Source organism: Pseudopipra pipra, chromosome 17 (assembly GCF_036250125.1).
Source record: "Pseudopipra pipra isolate bDixPip1 chromosome 17, bDixPip1.hap1, whole genome shotgun sequence".
NCBI lineage: Eukaryota > Metazoa > Chordata > Aves > Passeriformes > Pipridae > Pseudopipra > Pseudopipra pipra.
In genome coordinates, this window is record NC_087565.1 from 14,669,755 (window position 1) to 14,686,439 (window position 16,685).

Genomic DNA, 16,685 nt, shown 5'->3' on the forward strand with positions numbered 1-16,685 from the left:
ATACTAAAAAGAGATATATTTTAAAAATATACTAAAAAGATATGTTTTAAAAATATACTTTAAAAAAGATATATGTTTTAAAAATATACTTTAAAAAGATATATGTTTTAAAAATATACTTTAAAAAAGATATATGTTTTAAAAATATACTTTGAAAATATACTTTAAAATAGTGGGGTTTTTTTTAGGAATTTCAAAACTGGTTTTTGTGCAAAATACTTCTGAACTTCAACTCCCGCTCTTTATTCTCCAATAATGTTTTTGGCTTCAAAATTACCTTTATAGTTCTAAAAATATGTCAGTCTTTCTTCTTGCCTTGTGAAACTGGAAGAAGAGAGAAGAAATCTGGAAAAAAACAGAAAACAAAAAGAGAAATGTGGAATTGAATGGGGTACATATAGCTACCTGCTGCAGGTAGCCATGACTCTTCTCATTTCTCAACTCTTACATGACTAAAGCATCTTCTAGACTTCACAGAATTCCTCTGGTATTTTGATAATCAGAGTTTGTTTCACCAAGAAATCAGTTTTCTAGAAACTGAGCAAAGCATAGCTCAATCTAAGATGGAATTTGCTTGGGAAGCTGCAGAAGAGCATGATGATGAGAGCATGATGTTTCTATTTGCCTTCTGCCCTGCTGCTTAAAAAAATAAAAATTTATGTGCATATTTTTATTGTTGTTCTCCTTTCAGAGCCAACTCAATGATCTTTCTGTATTTTTATAGATTATGGATTTTTATGTATAATGTAATATTTTGATGTAGTTTTAGATAGAACATTATTTCTTTTTTTTTTTCTCCTTGCAGTGATATGGGAATCATATTTTGTTTATATATTCTATAACATATAAAAATACATGTATTTTTAAAAAATGAGAACTGAAAGCCCACAAGCAGGACTTTATTTAAAGATGCTTTATACATATGCTTTGGAGTACTGGCATGGCAGTAGGTGACTGGGACAGGATGGGTTTAATTCCCTGGATGTGGCACAGCATGGGTTTAATCAGTTGCCTTATTCCATTCATTAGGATCTTTTTTTATTTCAGTTGGCAGTATCAGGAGATAGTGTTATATACTGTGTGTGTTATGAACTGGACAGAGTAGCTCATTCCTGAGTCACGATAGTCAGGCAGGGACCTTTCTCTGCATTTGCACATATTAGAAATGCAGCTTTCCAGGTGCCTCCCCTTATACTTGCTTTGAATTTCACCTGCTGGATTGCCAGCCAAAACTGTAAACTCTGCTGCAACTCTTCACAGCCAGTCTTTGCAGCTCAGTGCTGGTTAATTTTGCTCTGTCAGAAAACTCTTATTTTTCATCTTCGCCTCTTATTCTATATCAGTGATGAATATAAGGAAGGACAGAGGCCAAGATAGAGAACCCTGCCTGGTCTGCGGTGGTACAAACTGACCACTTGTATTCAATTTTAGCCACTTATTTATTCAGTAGCGTGCTTGCCTTGTTATTCTGTAGCTCAGGCCATGAGATCTGAACCTTTGTTGTAGCAATCCAAATATTTTCAGCAGATGATTTTTTTGTGTACGGCACTTGTAAGTCATACCTGTGGTTCTGCTGAGTGCTGGCCTCTCCTGTGATAGGTTTGTTGAAGCTTTTACAGTGTACTTTTAGAATATTCTTATTCTTCTCTTGATGAATTAGATACCGTGATATATTTTACTAATGAAAGCTGTTGGCAATTGAAAGATTTAGAAAAGGATTTCTTGCAATTTGCCAGATGAGTTGATTCTTAATGTGCTTAGAACTTAAAAGTTCTGCAGAGAGTCCCAGAAATGCATTATTCTCTTTAAATATGTTTACATTTTTCAGTTGCATTCATAATAGTCCTCTTGGCAATTTGGTACATATGTAATGGAATATACTGTGTGTATTTATTCATCAAAGCACTTTTTACCATTAGCGTGCAAACGTAAGTAGTTATCTATAGATGGAGAAAATACCAGTTCTGTAGCAAATGTGATCTTTCTCTAACAGTGTTGGAATAATCTTCTGCCTTTATTTCTGACCTCATATTACCAGCAGTGCTTTATTTTACTTAATGAAATATCACTGTTTCCCTGTGGTCTCGGAGTGCTTCTGCTTTAAGTTGGTTCCTCTTGTGTTCTAGGATTGTTTGAAAGAGGTACTGGAGATTGTGGAGCTGGGCATTTCAGGGAGTAAATCCAAAAACAGTGAACAGGAGGTCAAGTACAAAGGAGATAAGGAGCCAAACCCCGCATCCATGAGAGTAAAGGATGCTGCTGAAGCTACACTAACGTGGTATGTAATTAATTTGCCAGAGTTCCTTTAATGTTCAGTGTTGCCTCGACTGAGGGTGTTTAATTAGGAGTTCCCAGCTGGTGATCTCTGATGTAACAAGAGCATTTGAGAGGTTAGGCAGAAGCTCCCTTGCTTTGCTCATTGGGCAGGACACTGCCTTAAATCTGTCTCCCCTCCCACTCCAGGTATTAACAGAAAAGAGATCCCTGTGATCACTGTTTTCCCCTCCTGCCTGCTCTCTTCCTTGTACACCAAAACCTAGACCCTCCTGCAGAGGCCTCTCTGCAGACAGCAATTCCCTCTCTCTCCCACTTGGCCTAGTGATCCTGTCTTTCCATTGCCTCTTCTTCTCAACCTGACAACACACACTGTCCCCACCCTGAGTGGGAACTGAGAGACGCTGTGTGTGATAGCAGGGAATGGCACATGCAGCAGATGTAACTGGAGCAGGATGGGATGGCTTCCTGCCCACAGCACTGGGCTTGCTTAATATATTTGAGAGGTTCTGCTGGAAATGCAGTAACAGATAATGTGTGGGCTGGGGAGGGGAAGCACAGAGAGGAAAATTGGGATTTGCTCCAGAGAAGTTGGAAAGCACTGTGTTATGGGCTGAACAGCATGATGGTAGACAGGACAGATTGAGGATGGGGAGGATAAATATGTTTTGCAAAAGGTGATAGCTGCTTTCCATTTTGCTTTGGTTTGCAATCCAACTGTTATAAATGTTGCTGTTAGTAAAAACAACTGTGTAGTTTCAAAGGAAAGGCTACTGCTCTTTGGAACTTGTAGACAAACCTTTATTGTTGCCTAAAAGCGTTTCTTTTCATTTAGGGAGAGGAAACAATCTATTTTCAGAGTGAAGTGGAAAAGCATGTGGGGAGGATTTTAATAAACTTACTTTTCGTCTTGGTGCTGGTGTTAAGAATAAAGTCCTGACTTAGATCATATGATCTTCAGTGTGACACTGGACAACTCTCATTAGTGGTTCCTGCCATAGAAATTTTCAGTTTAGGTACTGTTAGGTAGATCCTGTACAACTTCAGATGATTTAAACTGATGGTTCTAGAAGCCTCCCAAGGCTGTACCTCGAAGGAGGTAGGCACACCTGGAGGCTTTCTTCCAGGGAAGGTTGCCATCTGTGGTTGTCATGCTTGTGTGATCCTGGATGTTTTAGGGTCTTAATCCCTTAAAGAGTTTTATGTTACTGTTATCTGTACTTGAAGAAAGCAAAGGCAATCATAACTAATGCACTGCCATATCTGATATGAGAGGGCTAAAGTATGGGTGATTGGAGAAATAATCTTTTAAGAATGAACATAAACAAAGCTGTGGAAGGGTACAGATTTTCATGCATTAAATCAAGTCTTAATATATTTATAACCCAGGTTATAAAGAAACTCGTTCTGTAGGCAGAGTATCCTTCTTTGTAGGTTTTCATGTATGTTTTTCTGAAGTTACTGATTACTTTAAAACAGGCTGATGGGTGAGGGCAGGTGTGCCCTGGTAGAGTAGCTGCTAGATTAAGATACAGATGAAAAATGAGTGCAGGTTTTTTCTTGGGGGAACAGTTCATTGTCTTAATCTGTCATAACCCTCAACTTGTTTCCCACTTGCAGCATTATGCAGTTACTTGGAGCCTTTCCTTCTCCCAGTGGTCCTGCTTCTCCGTGCAGCTTGGTGAATGAAGCCACGTTGATTAAATATTCCCGTCTCCCTACCATCAACAAGCACAGCTTCCGTTACTTCGTTTTGGATAACAGTGTCATCCTGGCCATGTTGGAGCAGCCTCTAGGGAATGAACAGAGTAAGTTCAGACTCCCCATTTCCTTCTTCCTCTGGTTGAAACTCTTGTATAGAGCTGCAAAACAAAGGTACTTCTTCAAGTGTCCCTCCCATGTTTCAGGGACTTACGTGTTGTGGGTGTGCACACTGAGCAGAGGTGCTCTGGCATAAGTGGTGGGAGTAACCACTAATAGTCAAACATGCACAAGCCCACCCAAATGGTTCATGCAGTTGTCAAGGTGTTTCACCCAGTTAGATTGGATACTTGCTGCTGAATACCACTGAAATTATGGGTGATGGACAAAGGCAAGAGCATTATAGTTTGAAACATTCTTGTTCATAAAACAATGAAAATGTAAAGAGTATAGGAGATTTGATGGGTGTAAGTGCTCAGCACATGGTGATGTGTCTCCTTTATGCTTGCACCATTGCTGTTGCTTGCTTTAGACCTCCTATTACTGCATATTTCTGTGGGTGCTTTCAACTCAGATGGTTTTTAAGTGCTTAGAAGCTGTTATAACTTTCCCATGTCCATCCTGTTCTGTCAATGACACCTCCTGTAAAGGAGATTTGTCACAGAGTGTTGGCTTTCACAGTTGAATCTTAACTTTGTTTCAGCCTCATAGACTTTGATCACCGAGAATTTATATTACAAAAGTCTGGTATTAAATTAAATGACACTTTGAACTGAATAACTGATCCCTCTGCAAGTGTTCATGTGTCATGGCATTACCTAACAGAACAGATAAAAATTCTCTTACATGCCACCTCAGTTTAACCTATGTTAGATCTGCTATATTTTCCTCATCTATGGACACGATGGGGCCTGGATACTAGTCTTGAGAACAGAGATCTCACAGAACTGCATGAACTGGCTCGGAGAAGTTATTTTGAATTGTGGTCCAGAGTGCTCTGACCTCATTGAAAATCATTAAACAGATCTTGAAGGAGGCTCTGCTGGGAGCTATTGCCACACATCCACCCCCAGTCTGTGTTGGAGCAAGTGTTGCTCCTGACTGGAATGGATTAGAGCATGCTAGAATGGCTTAGCAATTCTCATCCTCACTCTGCCTCTGCTAAGTGCATTACTCAGGAATCCTGTAAAGCTATCAGAATCACAAATTAGATTACCTTTTCTTGCTGTGCGTAACTTGCTAACAAATCCCCTTTGAATTACAAGATTAATTGCAATAATGAATGAGTATGTCAGGTCACTTCTGAGGCAGATCACTGAAGTGAATGATTGTGGGGAGTTGGTTTTGGTGGTCTCTGTGTGTGCTTGTGTAGCTATGCTGCACTCTGTACTTCCCCTGAAATACTGGGGAAGGAACAAAAATCTGCTAGTTACCTGATGGTGCCAGTGTGTGGTTTATGTGCACAAAAGATAAATGCAAATACCTTTACAAAGAAAAGCTGTAGAACTATGATGATCCCTCATCTAAGGTGTCTATTATCAGTGGCCTTTTAGATCTCAAAGGAGGACTGAAGTCCCTGCAATATTAAAATCATCATTGTGCCAGTAGAAAGGCACCTCAGGACTCTGCAGTCTGACCTCCTGCTCTAACTAAAGGCCAGCATTGAATTTGGACCAGGGCAATGCAACCTGATGTTGTCCAAGTAGGTCTTGCAAACCTATGAGGACAACTTCTCTATGTCCCTATTTCTTGTGAAAACTTTTCAATGGTGTGGAGTCAGAATCTTCCCCAGTCTTTGACCGTTGTCTCTTGTCCTTCCCCTGTTCTTACTGCTGCTGTTTGTGAGGGACCTTTGCAGAAGGTCATGGAAGCATCCTGGAATCTGTGTCCATATGGTTGTTGTCTCACCTGAATAGGCAGTGACTGGACAATCTTCTTCAGTTTCCTGGAGATAATTTGGAGAGAAACTGTGATATGGGTGAATTTGGGTGAAAGTTACTTTTAATCGTGAAACTGAGCTGGCAACTCCTGAACAGACCACAAAGTGGAATAGCAGTTGCTGCAGAGAGGGGGTTTGCTTGCTTCTCACTGGGAATTGTCTTCAGGGTCAGGGAGGAGTTAACCTTGAAAACAAAACCTCTGCCATCATGCCTGCATTTCTCTCTTGTTAAATGATTACACAGTGAACTGTTTACAACATATGATGTATTATTCTCTTAACCCATGTGCTTTGCAGATGACTCTTTCCCCTCTGTCACGGTTTTGATCCGTGGGACATCTGGAAGATTTGCATGGGCCCAGCAACTCTGTCTTTTACCAAGAGGAGCTAAAGCAAATCAAAAGGTCTCTATCAAAGCCTGTAAAGAAATCTTTAACTTAGAGATGTTCAGCAGAAATTCCACTAATGTGAGACAGCCCCCCAGAGCTGGTGATTATACATTAAGGCTGAGCTACGGGGCCTTTAGCTGTAGGTAATGTGCCACATCTCTGGTGACTCTTTACCACTCGTGATTAGTATTAACTGCAGGCTGTGAAAGTGCTGTTGCCTTCTAGACTTGCTTAGGGGGAGGGGGCATTCTCTTTTTTTTTTTTTCTGAAAGCATCTTCTGAAGTGGTGGGTAAGGCACAGTGTATTTAGTGTGTAGGCATGAGTGTTGGTGCTGGTTTTCAGGTGTCAGGCAAAGCCCTTGCAGCACAGGGAGCGAAGTCTGGAGGCATGGAATGTGGTGCTGCAGAGAGAACAGCTCTTTAAGCTACAGAACCTGATGATGCAAAGATGGCTGTAAACCTGCTGTGAAAAAAATTATTCAGATGAACTCTGGAACAGGTCTGGAGAGGAACAGTGGAGGAGAAATACCCCAGTCTCATTTTACACTAAAGTTCCTTACTGCAGTTGTCTAGTGGAGCATGTACTCCTGTTATGAAAATTTCTGTCTGTGAATTTCTCCAAATCTTTAAATTCTTCACATGACCCTTGGTAAAATAAAGGCAATAATGATGTAGCTGAAAAGCGTGTTTGTCAGTCTCAGCTGCAATGTCCACATGAAGCAGCCTTCGGGAAGACCCTCTGGGATGTGTTTGGAGCTGTGCTGTCACTGGAGCTGAACCCCGTGGCTAAATAGTGTCAGTCCAAGTGTGCTACCTCTTACACCAAAGGACAGGCCATGACTTCACTGCTGAGCTCCTCACTTTTCCAACTTGAAGGCATTCTATATAATATTAATAGTTTTGCCCTTTTGAAATGTAATTGGTAGTAAATAAATGTATGAAACAGCACTCAAGATGCAATGAAAGGTCTTGCTTGCTTGGACCTTATGCACCTGTAAACCTGCACCTAGATCTTTTGTTACTCTCCTTGGTAACTTGAAGTTTGGAACTACACACTGGCAGTATAGAACATAATGTAGTAGCCATGTCAGAATTACACCGTGATCCATGATGTAAGCCCTTCAGATATTCTGGCAGTGCATTTCCCTCCTGACCCACAGCATTGCTGCTCTCCTCGAGGCCTTGGCTTTTTGTGATCATCAGTCAGGAGGGTTGAAATGGAGCTTCTCAAACACTTGCCAGCTTTCACTCAGTACACTTAGAATGGGCTGAAAATAAGATGTTGCCATGTAAGCTTGCCATTTTTATTGGGATTTGCAACTGCTTAGAGGTTAGACAGTAAGCAGGGTTCACAGGTTCCAAAATGGGCAGAATTGTGTCTCTTTTTAAAATTCAGTCACATTTTTAATACAGGTCTATTAGCTTAAAGTACTTAATGTTTTTTTTAATGATCGGTTCACTAATGGATTAGTGTAGTTCTGGTGGGGAAGGGAGAGGGAATGTTTTTCATCTGCTATAATAAAGTATTGTCTAGTGATACAATACCTGGAATGTAAAAACAATCTTTTTTCGTCAGACATTTGTACCAGAACCTCGACCAGCTCCTAAAAATGATGTTGGATTGAAATACAGTGTGAAACACCGCCCTTTTCCTGAAGAAGTGGACAAGATTCCATTTGTGAAAGCTGACTTGAGTATTCCTGATTTACATGAAATTGTGAATGAGGAAGTAAGTAACTGTCTCTGACTTGATTTTCTTCTTGGGGTTTTTGACTGTTCATGAGTCATGGACTAATGTCTTGCTGTAAGTAGTTTTACTCTTTAGCTTGTCTAATTTCATATTAATGGAATAATAACCTCTGCAAATTAATGAAATCTGTGCACTCTCCAGGAAAATGACAATGCTTTGGATGTGTTTTTTGGGAGGCACTGCTCAACATGTTGTAATGCTGATCCTAATACCTTGATATTGTGGGAAGCAATGACTTGCGTTTTGTTGCTTCTTCTAGAGAAATGGAAAGGGGGAGCTTTTTTGGGACCTCCTGGCGGGGAAAAAGGGAGTGCATGTCTCAAATATTTTAAAGTTTCACAGAGTCTAATGTGTTTGAGTTTCTGTTCACCAGAACAGAGGCCATAGCCCATCGTGGATATTTACAACAGCTCTCTTGTGCAAACATGATGTTCAGATGTTCACTTTGTAATGTTGCAAGGTCTTGCTGATAGTGTTTTAGTAACCGTCCTGGCGGTGCGTTGCAGTTGCTGCTGTACCTGTGACTTAGAGCTTTCCTAAGGGCTGGAACTGTTTTCTCTGTTGCTCTTGGTGGTTTTGGTGAAATCAGCAGTTCACACAATGTTTTCTAGCTCGAAGAGCGACATGAAAAGCTGAGGAATGGCATGGCCCAGCAGATTGTCTTTGAGACTTCCATAGATCAGAAAAGCGAGGAGGAGTGGCGGAAGAAGAGCTTTCCTGATCCGATCACGGAGTGCAAGCCCCCGCCGCCGGCACAGGAGTTCCAGACCGCGCGCCTCTTCCTCTCTCACTTTGGGTTCCTCTCACTAGAGGCATTGAAGGTGATCTTTGTGTGCAGTGGGTGCATAAGCCATCACACTCACACTTGAAATCATTCCCACAGCTTGAGTTAGGTTTTGGAGTGATTTTTGAAGATTTTCTGAACGTGACTGCTGTGGAAGTTCTGCTGCAGAGGTGGTTGTGCTGAAGTGGTTTAGTCCTACACAGTGGATGTAGAGGTTGCTTTTTAAAGCTGAAATAAAAATTTATAGAGATGATCCATATTCTTAGTTTGAAATTCTTTTAGTTTGAAATTCTATTTCAGTTTGAAATTTGCTTTTCCTTCCAGAAAGCTGTCAACAAAAGTAGATGATTGAGCATTTGCAAAAATGATGTCTGAAAGTGCTCAATATTTTCCATATTATTGGTATTTAGGTTAATATGAAATTGCATGTGTGACTATGTGCGTAGCTGTGATGTTTTGAAAGCATCTGCTGCTTTTGTTGTGTGCTCTTCCAGAGCAAAATCTGATGGCTGTTTCACTGGCAAAATACCGTTTTTATTTAATGAGAGTAGAATGCAACAAATTGTCAACCTGTCATGCTTGCTGTTACTCATTTACAGTAACAGGATTATATTGCATCAGAAATTTGTGTATTATTTTGCTCTTAGAAAAGGGAAATGGTCTTTTTATATTTTAATGGATTGCTATTCCAGCCGCAAAGACCTTTCAGTTAAGAAAGATTTTTTTTTTTTAAGCTGATGAACTCTTGTCTATTGGACAGGAACCTGCTAACAGTCGTCTACCTCCTCACCTGATTGCACTTGACTCTGCTCTTCCTGGGTTTTTTGATGACCTTGGCTACTTGGATTTACTACCTTGTCGTCCTTTTGATACTGTTTTCATTTTCTACATGAAGGCAGGCCAGAAGACGAGCCAGGAGGTAAGTGAAAGCGTGCCAGCTAGTCTATATTGTCTTGTTTCTAGTAATTTTCAAGCGAGTAAAGCATCACTGCTGGTGATTAGAGTGGAGTGCCAGAACCAGTGTGAGCTACAAGTCACTGCATACTCTCTTCATCTGTAGGTTGAAGTATGTTGCTCACATTTAGGATTATTGTAACACTTTTAATATTTAAAAAAAAAAAAATGAATATATTAATAGTATTTTTATTATCTGTTCTGTCCTTATTGTCCTTATTTGTAGAGTTCAAAGATTCAGATCAGAAAAGCATTTCAGCTTTGTTGGCTCAGCTTGCAGGAAAGGTTGCAGTTTGTTCCAGCAATGTGCAATGTCAAGGTAGTTGGTTTCATTCTAATGTTAAACACATGTTAAAGGAATGAAAAACTTTCTGCAAGTAGGGAAGTATTATTGCTTTGTAAGTCCTTACATTATACTATTTAGATTCAAAGGCAATTAGGTTAATCAGGTTAATTTGTGCAAATCTTAACTGTGATTTCTTTGTGACCTATAAACTTCCTAAGAGGGTTTATGGGCTCATTAGAGAAGTGTTTCTCTAGTACCTTCTCATTCCATTCATAATTCTCCTAGTAAAGAGTATAAGCATGATGTCAACTCCTCGTGTCACTGTGGATGCACAGTGGACAGAACACTGAAGCACCTTCTGCTTCTGTGTGGGACACAATTCATTTCCTGAAACCAGGATCATGCTGTTTGTGATTGTTCAAACTGAAGTTCAGAGTAGCCACTGAACTGTAGTTCAATGTTTTCACTGAAAACGAAGTGTTTTCATCTGCTAAGTCAGCTGTGAAGCAAGATACACTAGGTTTGCCTTTGAGCTGAGATATGCTCTTGCTGAGCTGGCAGAATGTTTGTTTATATGCTCTTGTGGAGCTCTTATGTCTTCTAAACCACACTTATCCTGTCTTGTTCTGATGCACAGCTATGACTTCAGTGTGCTCAGTAATGAGGGTTAATAATGATATTTCAGTGCACTCTGTGTGGTCACTGCTGAACTCTGTACGAGGCACTGGGATGGGGTGTCAGGACCATGTGGCTACATGGAGCCTCCGGCCTGGAAGCTTTTCTTCCACTGCCCATCCCTGCAGTTTCTTCTTTGCTGGGGCCTGTATCCTGGTGTTCTGCCCCTGCACAAACCAAAATCATTGATGCTCCTGACCCAGCACAAATTCCTGCGTGGCCCGGAAAGGATGGATGCATTGTCTGTTCCACCAACCCCAGTGGTTCTGGTACCCAAATCAGAAATCACCCATGTCCCTGTGTGCTGTTTGGTGAAGGGCTCAACTCTCACTTGGTCATAATGAGATAAAAATTGCCATCAGATGTGGAAACATCCCAGATCTCTGTCAGAAGTAGGATTAAAGTGAACAGGACAGTGTGATGTTTGATTAAAGCGCACACTTGGTCCTGCTGAAAATTATTTTGGAAAATGTTTCATAATTTAATGTGCTGTGACGCCTGCCCTCTAAATTGCTGTATGTCATGTACAGGTGAGTAGTGAGGAAAATACTTATCTCTGCTAATTTCACCTCAGTTTAATAGTGAAAATTGTCCAGAAAACCCTTGTGTTAACTTTGGTACTAAGGCAGATTCTGCACTGAATGCTCTGTATTTTGTTCCTGATGAGTGGCTAACTCTCAAAATTACCATTTCCAGCAGTTTGATTCACTGTTTTACAGGCTTTGAAAATGCTAGCAGAAAGTCAAGTTGATTGAATAGGACATGGCCAAGCAGGATGGGAGGGTGCTGGGCAGCAGAGAGTAGTGTCCATGTAGAAAGTCTGGGGTTCCGGGCTTGTTCTGTAGCTGTATTTGGGCAAAACCGTGTTGGTGACAAAAAATGTTAATTAAAAAACTATGGAGGAAGAGACTTGTTTCCTGCTCCTCTACCAACATGATTGCTGCTGGTTGTTTCAGATCCTGAAGAACATGGAGTCTTCCAGAATTGTTCAGCCCCACTTCCTGGAGTTCTTATTGTCTCTTGGCTGGTCTGTTGACGTCGGGAAGCACCCTGGGTGGACTGGTCATGTCTCAACAAGCTGGTCAATCAACAGCTGCAACAGTGATGAAGAGGGACCTGAACAAGGTAAGATGTAGTAAATGCTATAATACTAAATTAAAATGTTTAGGCTCCTTTAGAAGACAATTTAAAATTTCTTTCTCCTGTATACCTGTCTGAGCACTGGCTTTTTCTTTTGGTTTTTTGATAAATGCTGATGTTTGCTAGAAAGAAATGTGTAAATGTCTGTATGTTGTTGGGAGGAAGTAGTCTCGGCAAGAAATACCTCCAAGCTATATTTTTAGCAGAGTTGATGAGTCTTTATTATATTATCCCAAACCAGTATTCAGGTGAAATGGTTGCACATTGTGCTGCGTACTGGCAAATAGGCTTGAAATACTGTGTGATTCAGTGTTCTGTAAGTAGATTAAAATGGGATATTGACTCATAAGTTAGCCCTGTAGTCGTGCTTGGTAGGAAGGAATGAAAACAAGCTGCTGTTTGTAGGTCCCAGAAGTTGGAGCCCACATACAGCTCCTCTGTCCTGCTTCATTGGCTCTGCTGTTTTCCACTAGAGCAGCTCCTCCCCTGGGCTTGTCATGTACCACCCTCTCCCCATTCTGTCACCCAAAATGATCCTCAGGCCAGTGAGTTGCTGTCCCAGGGTGGGAAACTGAATTGGGTTAGTTTCTCCCTTGGACAACTTGATCAGATTCCTCAGGAATTGGTAGTGTCTGAGTTGGTTTCAGTGTCACTGCTCTGAGGACCAGGCCTGCTCTTGGTGACCTCCAAAGCTGCAGCCTCTGCTGTGGGCCACCCAAAAGCAGGGAACAGGCTGGTCCCAGCTCCTTCATTGTCCTTGACCTTATGTTTGCATCAGATGTGACACTGTTACAGCTGCAGGTGCTTAAGCAGCACTTGCTCTGCTGTCCTGTCACTGTGCCTTAGGAATGCCCTTCACCAGCTGAAGGCTTGTCCCTTCAGTTATGGAATAAAATACAAACCATCAAAGACCAGAAATGCTGGGGAGAGGTTAGAGAACAGGCATGGCTTTCTCTGAGCAAGTTAGAATGGGTTACAGAATTACCAGGTCTGGGTTTAATTTTGCAGTAAGGCCAGGGTCAGAATGTGCTTTCCTCAGAGGCGGAGCCCTCTCCGCTCCCTTGGCAGAGGATTTGTCAGTATGACTGTGCAGAAGGCAGTGCCCTGAATTAGTGGGGGACCTGGTTTGATGTGGGCTTTTTAACTTGGATTTTTTTCAGCCATTTGAATGGGATCACAGACCACCAAATAGCTGAATTAATTCAACTAACAGGGGGAAGAAGGAACCCAAAAGGCATTCAGAAAGAGAAGAGAGAGAGGGCAGGTTACTACTGATCTGGTTCTGCTGAGGAAGAGTGGGAGCACAAGTCTGATGAGGAATGGCTGAGGGAGCTGGGGGGGGGCTCAGCTGGAGAAAAAGAGGCTCAGGGGGCACCTTCTGACTCTGCAACTCCGTGACAGGAGGGGGGAGCCAGGTCGGGTTCAGTATCTTCTCCCAGGTAACAAGTGACAGGACGAGAGGAAATGTCCTCAAGTTGTGAAGGGTTGTCCAGGTGCCCAGGACAGTAGTGGAATAACCATCCCTGCAGGGATTTGAAAGCCTGTGGATGTGGCCCTTGGGGACATGGGTTAGAGGTGGGCTTGGCAGTGGTGAGTTGACAGTTGGACTTGATGATCTTGGAGATCTTCTCCAACCTACATGATTCTGTGATTCTAGAATAGCTTCCAGCGAGTTGTGATTAAAATAATTTCTTGGACATGTTTCCCTGCACACCTCCAAAAGCAAAGAAGTTCTTAAACAGTTGGGTTTGGGTTGTGGTGCTGTTCCCTGGGACCTGTGTGCTGGAGATGTGGGAACATTTCCCTGATGGTGAAGCATGGCTTGGAGTCTTCGGTGTGGCTCTGGCCACTTCTCTGTCAGCGTGCTGAATTTCACTGCTCCACTGGCTTTGCTGAGGCAGCTATCCCAGGAACCCTTCTGTAAACTGGAACAGAGAAGTAATTCATTTCGAAGTCCTTGCTAGTCTTTCTGGAGGTGACATGGGGAAGGAAAAGAAGGGAGTGAAGTTCTTTCTGTATTTGAAGGCCTCTATTGGCCAGCTGTGACAAAGGAATCAGTAGGAGGTCAGAATGAGGAGCCTCCTTGCATGGATTGTAGCCAGATCTTAGTTTCTTGACAGAGAAAATACTGAGGAGAGTCTGTAGAAACTGGTTTGAATTCTAGAATAGTATCAGATTGGAGTTATAAATGTTGGAATCGTTTGGGAATGGAATGACTAACTGAATGGTCCTGCTAGAGGGAATGCTCAGAAATAGATAGTAGGTATATTCTTGTAGTAGATGTGCTTACTAGAATACTAGGAAATAAGGAATCCAGTACATTGGAAATGTGTTCAACATAAAGCCATTCCCAACCCAAAATGCCTTTTCCTTCAAAAAAGCAAAAACATTTATCTGAGAAGAGTGGTTAGCCATGAGATGTGACTGTGAAATCCTTTAATTTTAAAATGAGATTTGCATGATTTTTTCTCATTGATTGCACCTTGTGCTTCCTTCTGGCCAAACTGTCCTTTTCTGTCCATTTTAGATGATCTAATTATCTCAGAAGATGTTGGGGCAAGTATCTTCAATGGGCAGAAGAAGGTGCTGTACTATGCAGATGCTCTGACAGAAATCGCCTTTGTTGTCCCGTCACCAGTGGAGTCCCTGAGTAAGATTTCTCTGTACATGCTCTTCACAAAAATGAAACCAACATTTTTTGTTAGAGAGCTTTTTCAGAAGCAAAACCTTAATAAGCTACCTAGGAGTGTGTTTAGCAAGACTCTTGTCAGAAAGCTATGGACATTTAAATTACAGCATCCTAGTCCTTAGACTCCTTCCTGAGGTGGCATCTGTTCTGAGCCCCTCTTTCTCAGTGTGAGATGATGAGTAGATGCCCAGGGGTGCACAGCAGTTTTGCTGTTATGTGGGTGTGTTACACTGGACCTGTGGTTCACCAGCAACTGGTGATGTGTGGGTTTTTTTTTCCCTTTTCCTGTCAGTGATGTGCTCCTGCAGCACATGGAGGAGCATGTGCACCACTGCTAGGTAGGGAAGCAACAGGTTTCATGGCATCCTTGAGACACTAAAACTGATGTGCAAAAGTTACCTGGAATAAAAGGGTTGTAGACATATGAAGGAGGAGACTGTATTCTGCAGAAAATTGCTGGGACACTGGTGAATCCATAGGGGATGCTTTAATTGCAGTCTGTTTCTGGAATAATTGGCAGTTGTTGTCTCCTGACTCCTCTTCCTGCTTATGGGTGCTATGGTGGCTTGGCCATACATCTATGTATATTTAGTTTCAAAAGCCTTACAACATTTTTTAGTTTCAAAATTGTACACATGATGACAGTAAAGTTTTTTTGGCAGAAGAGTAGACAAAACCCACCTTCTTTCTTCTGACCTACAGCTGACTCACTGGAAAGCAGTGTCTCTGACCAAGAAAGTGACTCCAACATGGATCTGCTGCCAGGAATATTGAAGCAGCAGCCTCTGACACTTGAACTCTTCCCCAACCATACAGACAATCTTAATCCCTCCCAGCGGGTAAGGCAAAACTTGCTTTGAAAAATGGCTATTTTTTTTCTTTTTCTCTCAAGAAGCACACTGGCAATGCTGCAGGATTTTTCATAGTATATGATTTGGTTTCCTGGGATGTAGAACTCCTTGTTCCTTGCCATTAATCTTTGTCTGCTTTGGTCCTGCCAGAATTTGCACCTACAGTAGGAGATTGTGAGACTACATTACAAATATAAAACTTAGGCATGCTAAGTAGCAATACTCTGCATCCTGAAATGCATGCAGGAAAAAGTATATGCAGTAGTTACAGAGTAATTAAGATGCAAATCCATGCTTGGAAACTGAGGATGGATAGATGTGAACACTTTTCCTACCTGCCCAGTTTAAAACAGTGTGTCAGTTGTGTCTGAAGTACCAGATGTGAAGTTGCTTTTGTACCGTAACAAAGCAGAAAAACATGAACTGCTGTATCTGTAAGCAAAGTATTCACAATTGTTGATTGCCTGTTTAGAATTCACTTCCAAATGTATATTTAGGTACTGATTTAAGGTCTTTGAGAACATTAAGAAAAATTTTAAATTGATGCAAGATTGAATGTATTAATTTGGGTTGAATATAAGTAGTGTGGAGACCCAGATTGCAGTGGGTAGTTCCAGCACAGCTGCCCTGACTCGAGAGCTGGTAGAGCTTGTACCTGGCTGAGATGTGCATGACTGGGGAGCAGCTGGGAAATACTCGTTGGCTGCGTTACTGGACTCATGATGTTTGTAAATGTTACCCTTGTGTTCAAAACAGCTCAGTCCTACTTCCAGATCCAAGAGGATGCCTCAGGGCCGGACCATTCCTCCGATGGGACCTGAAACCAAAGTGTATGTGGTCTGGGTGGAACGTTACGATGATATCGGTGCGTACAAGTTCTTACTGTTCACTGAAGTAACAACAGAGCAGGAACCAGAGAAAAAACTGTTCCCTTCTTTTATCAAATGCTAGATCATGAAACCACAGACTGGTTTGGGTTGGAAGGGACCTTTAAAGGTCATTTAGTACAAGCCCCCTGCCATGCTCAGGGACACCTTCCACTAGATGGGGTTGCTCCAAGCCCCATCCAACCTGGCCTTGGACATTTCCAGGGTTGGGGCAGCCACAGTGTCTCTGGCCAACCTTTACCAGGGCCTCACCACCTTCACAATAAAAATAAATCCTTATTAATGTCTGTAACAACACTTCTAAGATTCTGAATCATTTTTCTGTTATTTGAATGGCAATCCATGGGGTGTAGATGAATCAGTAGC

At 41.7% G+C, this 16,685-nt stretch overlaps 1 protein-coding gene across 4 annotated transcripts in view; it reads left to right on the plus strand.

Annotated features, from left to right (window-relative positions):
- The window catches only part of RALGAPB (Ral GTPase activating protein non-catalytic subunit beta), a 63,846-nt gene that overhangs the window by 38,753 nt on the left and 8,408 nt on the right, over positions 1–16,685 (plus strand). For all 4 annotated transcript variants that reach the window (XM_064674400.1, XM_064674401.1, XM_064674403.1 and 1 more), the window contains 10 exons: positions 2,127–2,278; positions 3,895–4,082; positions 6,212–6,318; positions 7,880–8,032; positions 8,665–8,874; positions 9,598–9,756; positions 11,709–11,877; positions 14,420–14,542; positions 15,284–15,420; positions 16,189–16,297. In XM_064674400.1, the coding sequence (XP_064530470.1) occupies positions 2,127–2,278; positions 3,895–4,082; positions 6,212–6,318; positions 7,880–8,032; positions 8,665–8,874; positions 9,598–9,756; positions 11,709–11,877; positions 14,420–14,542; positions 15,284–15,420; positions 16,189–16,297 (1,507 nt within the window). The remainder of the gene's footprint in view (positions 1–2,126; positions 2,279–3,894; positions 4,083–6,211; positions 6,319–7,879; positions 8,033–8,664; positions 8,875–9,597; positions 9,757–11,708; positions 11,878–14,419; positions 14,543–15,283; positions 15,421–16,188; positions 16,298–16,685) is intronic.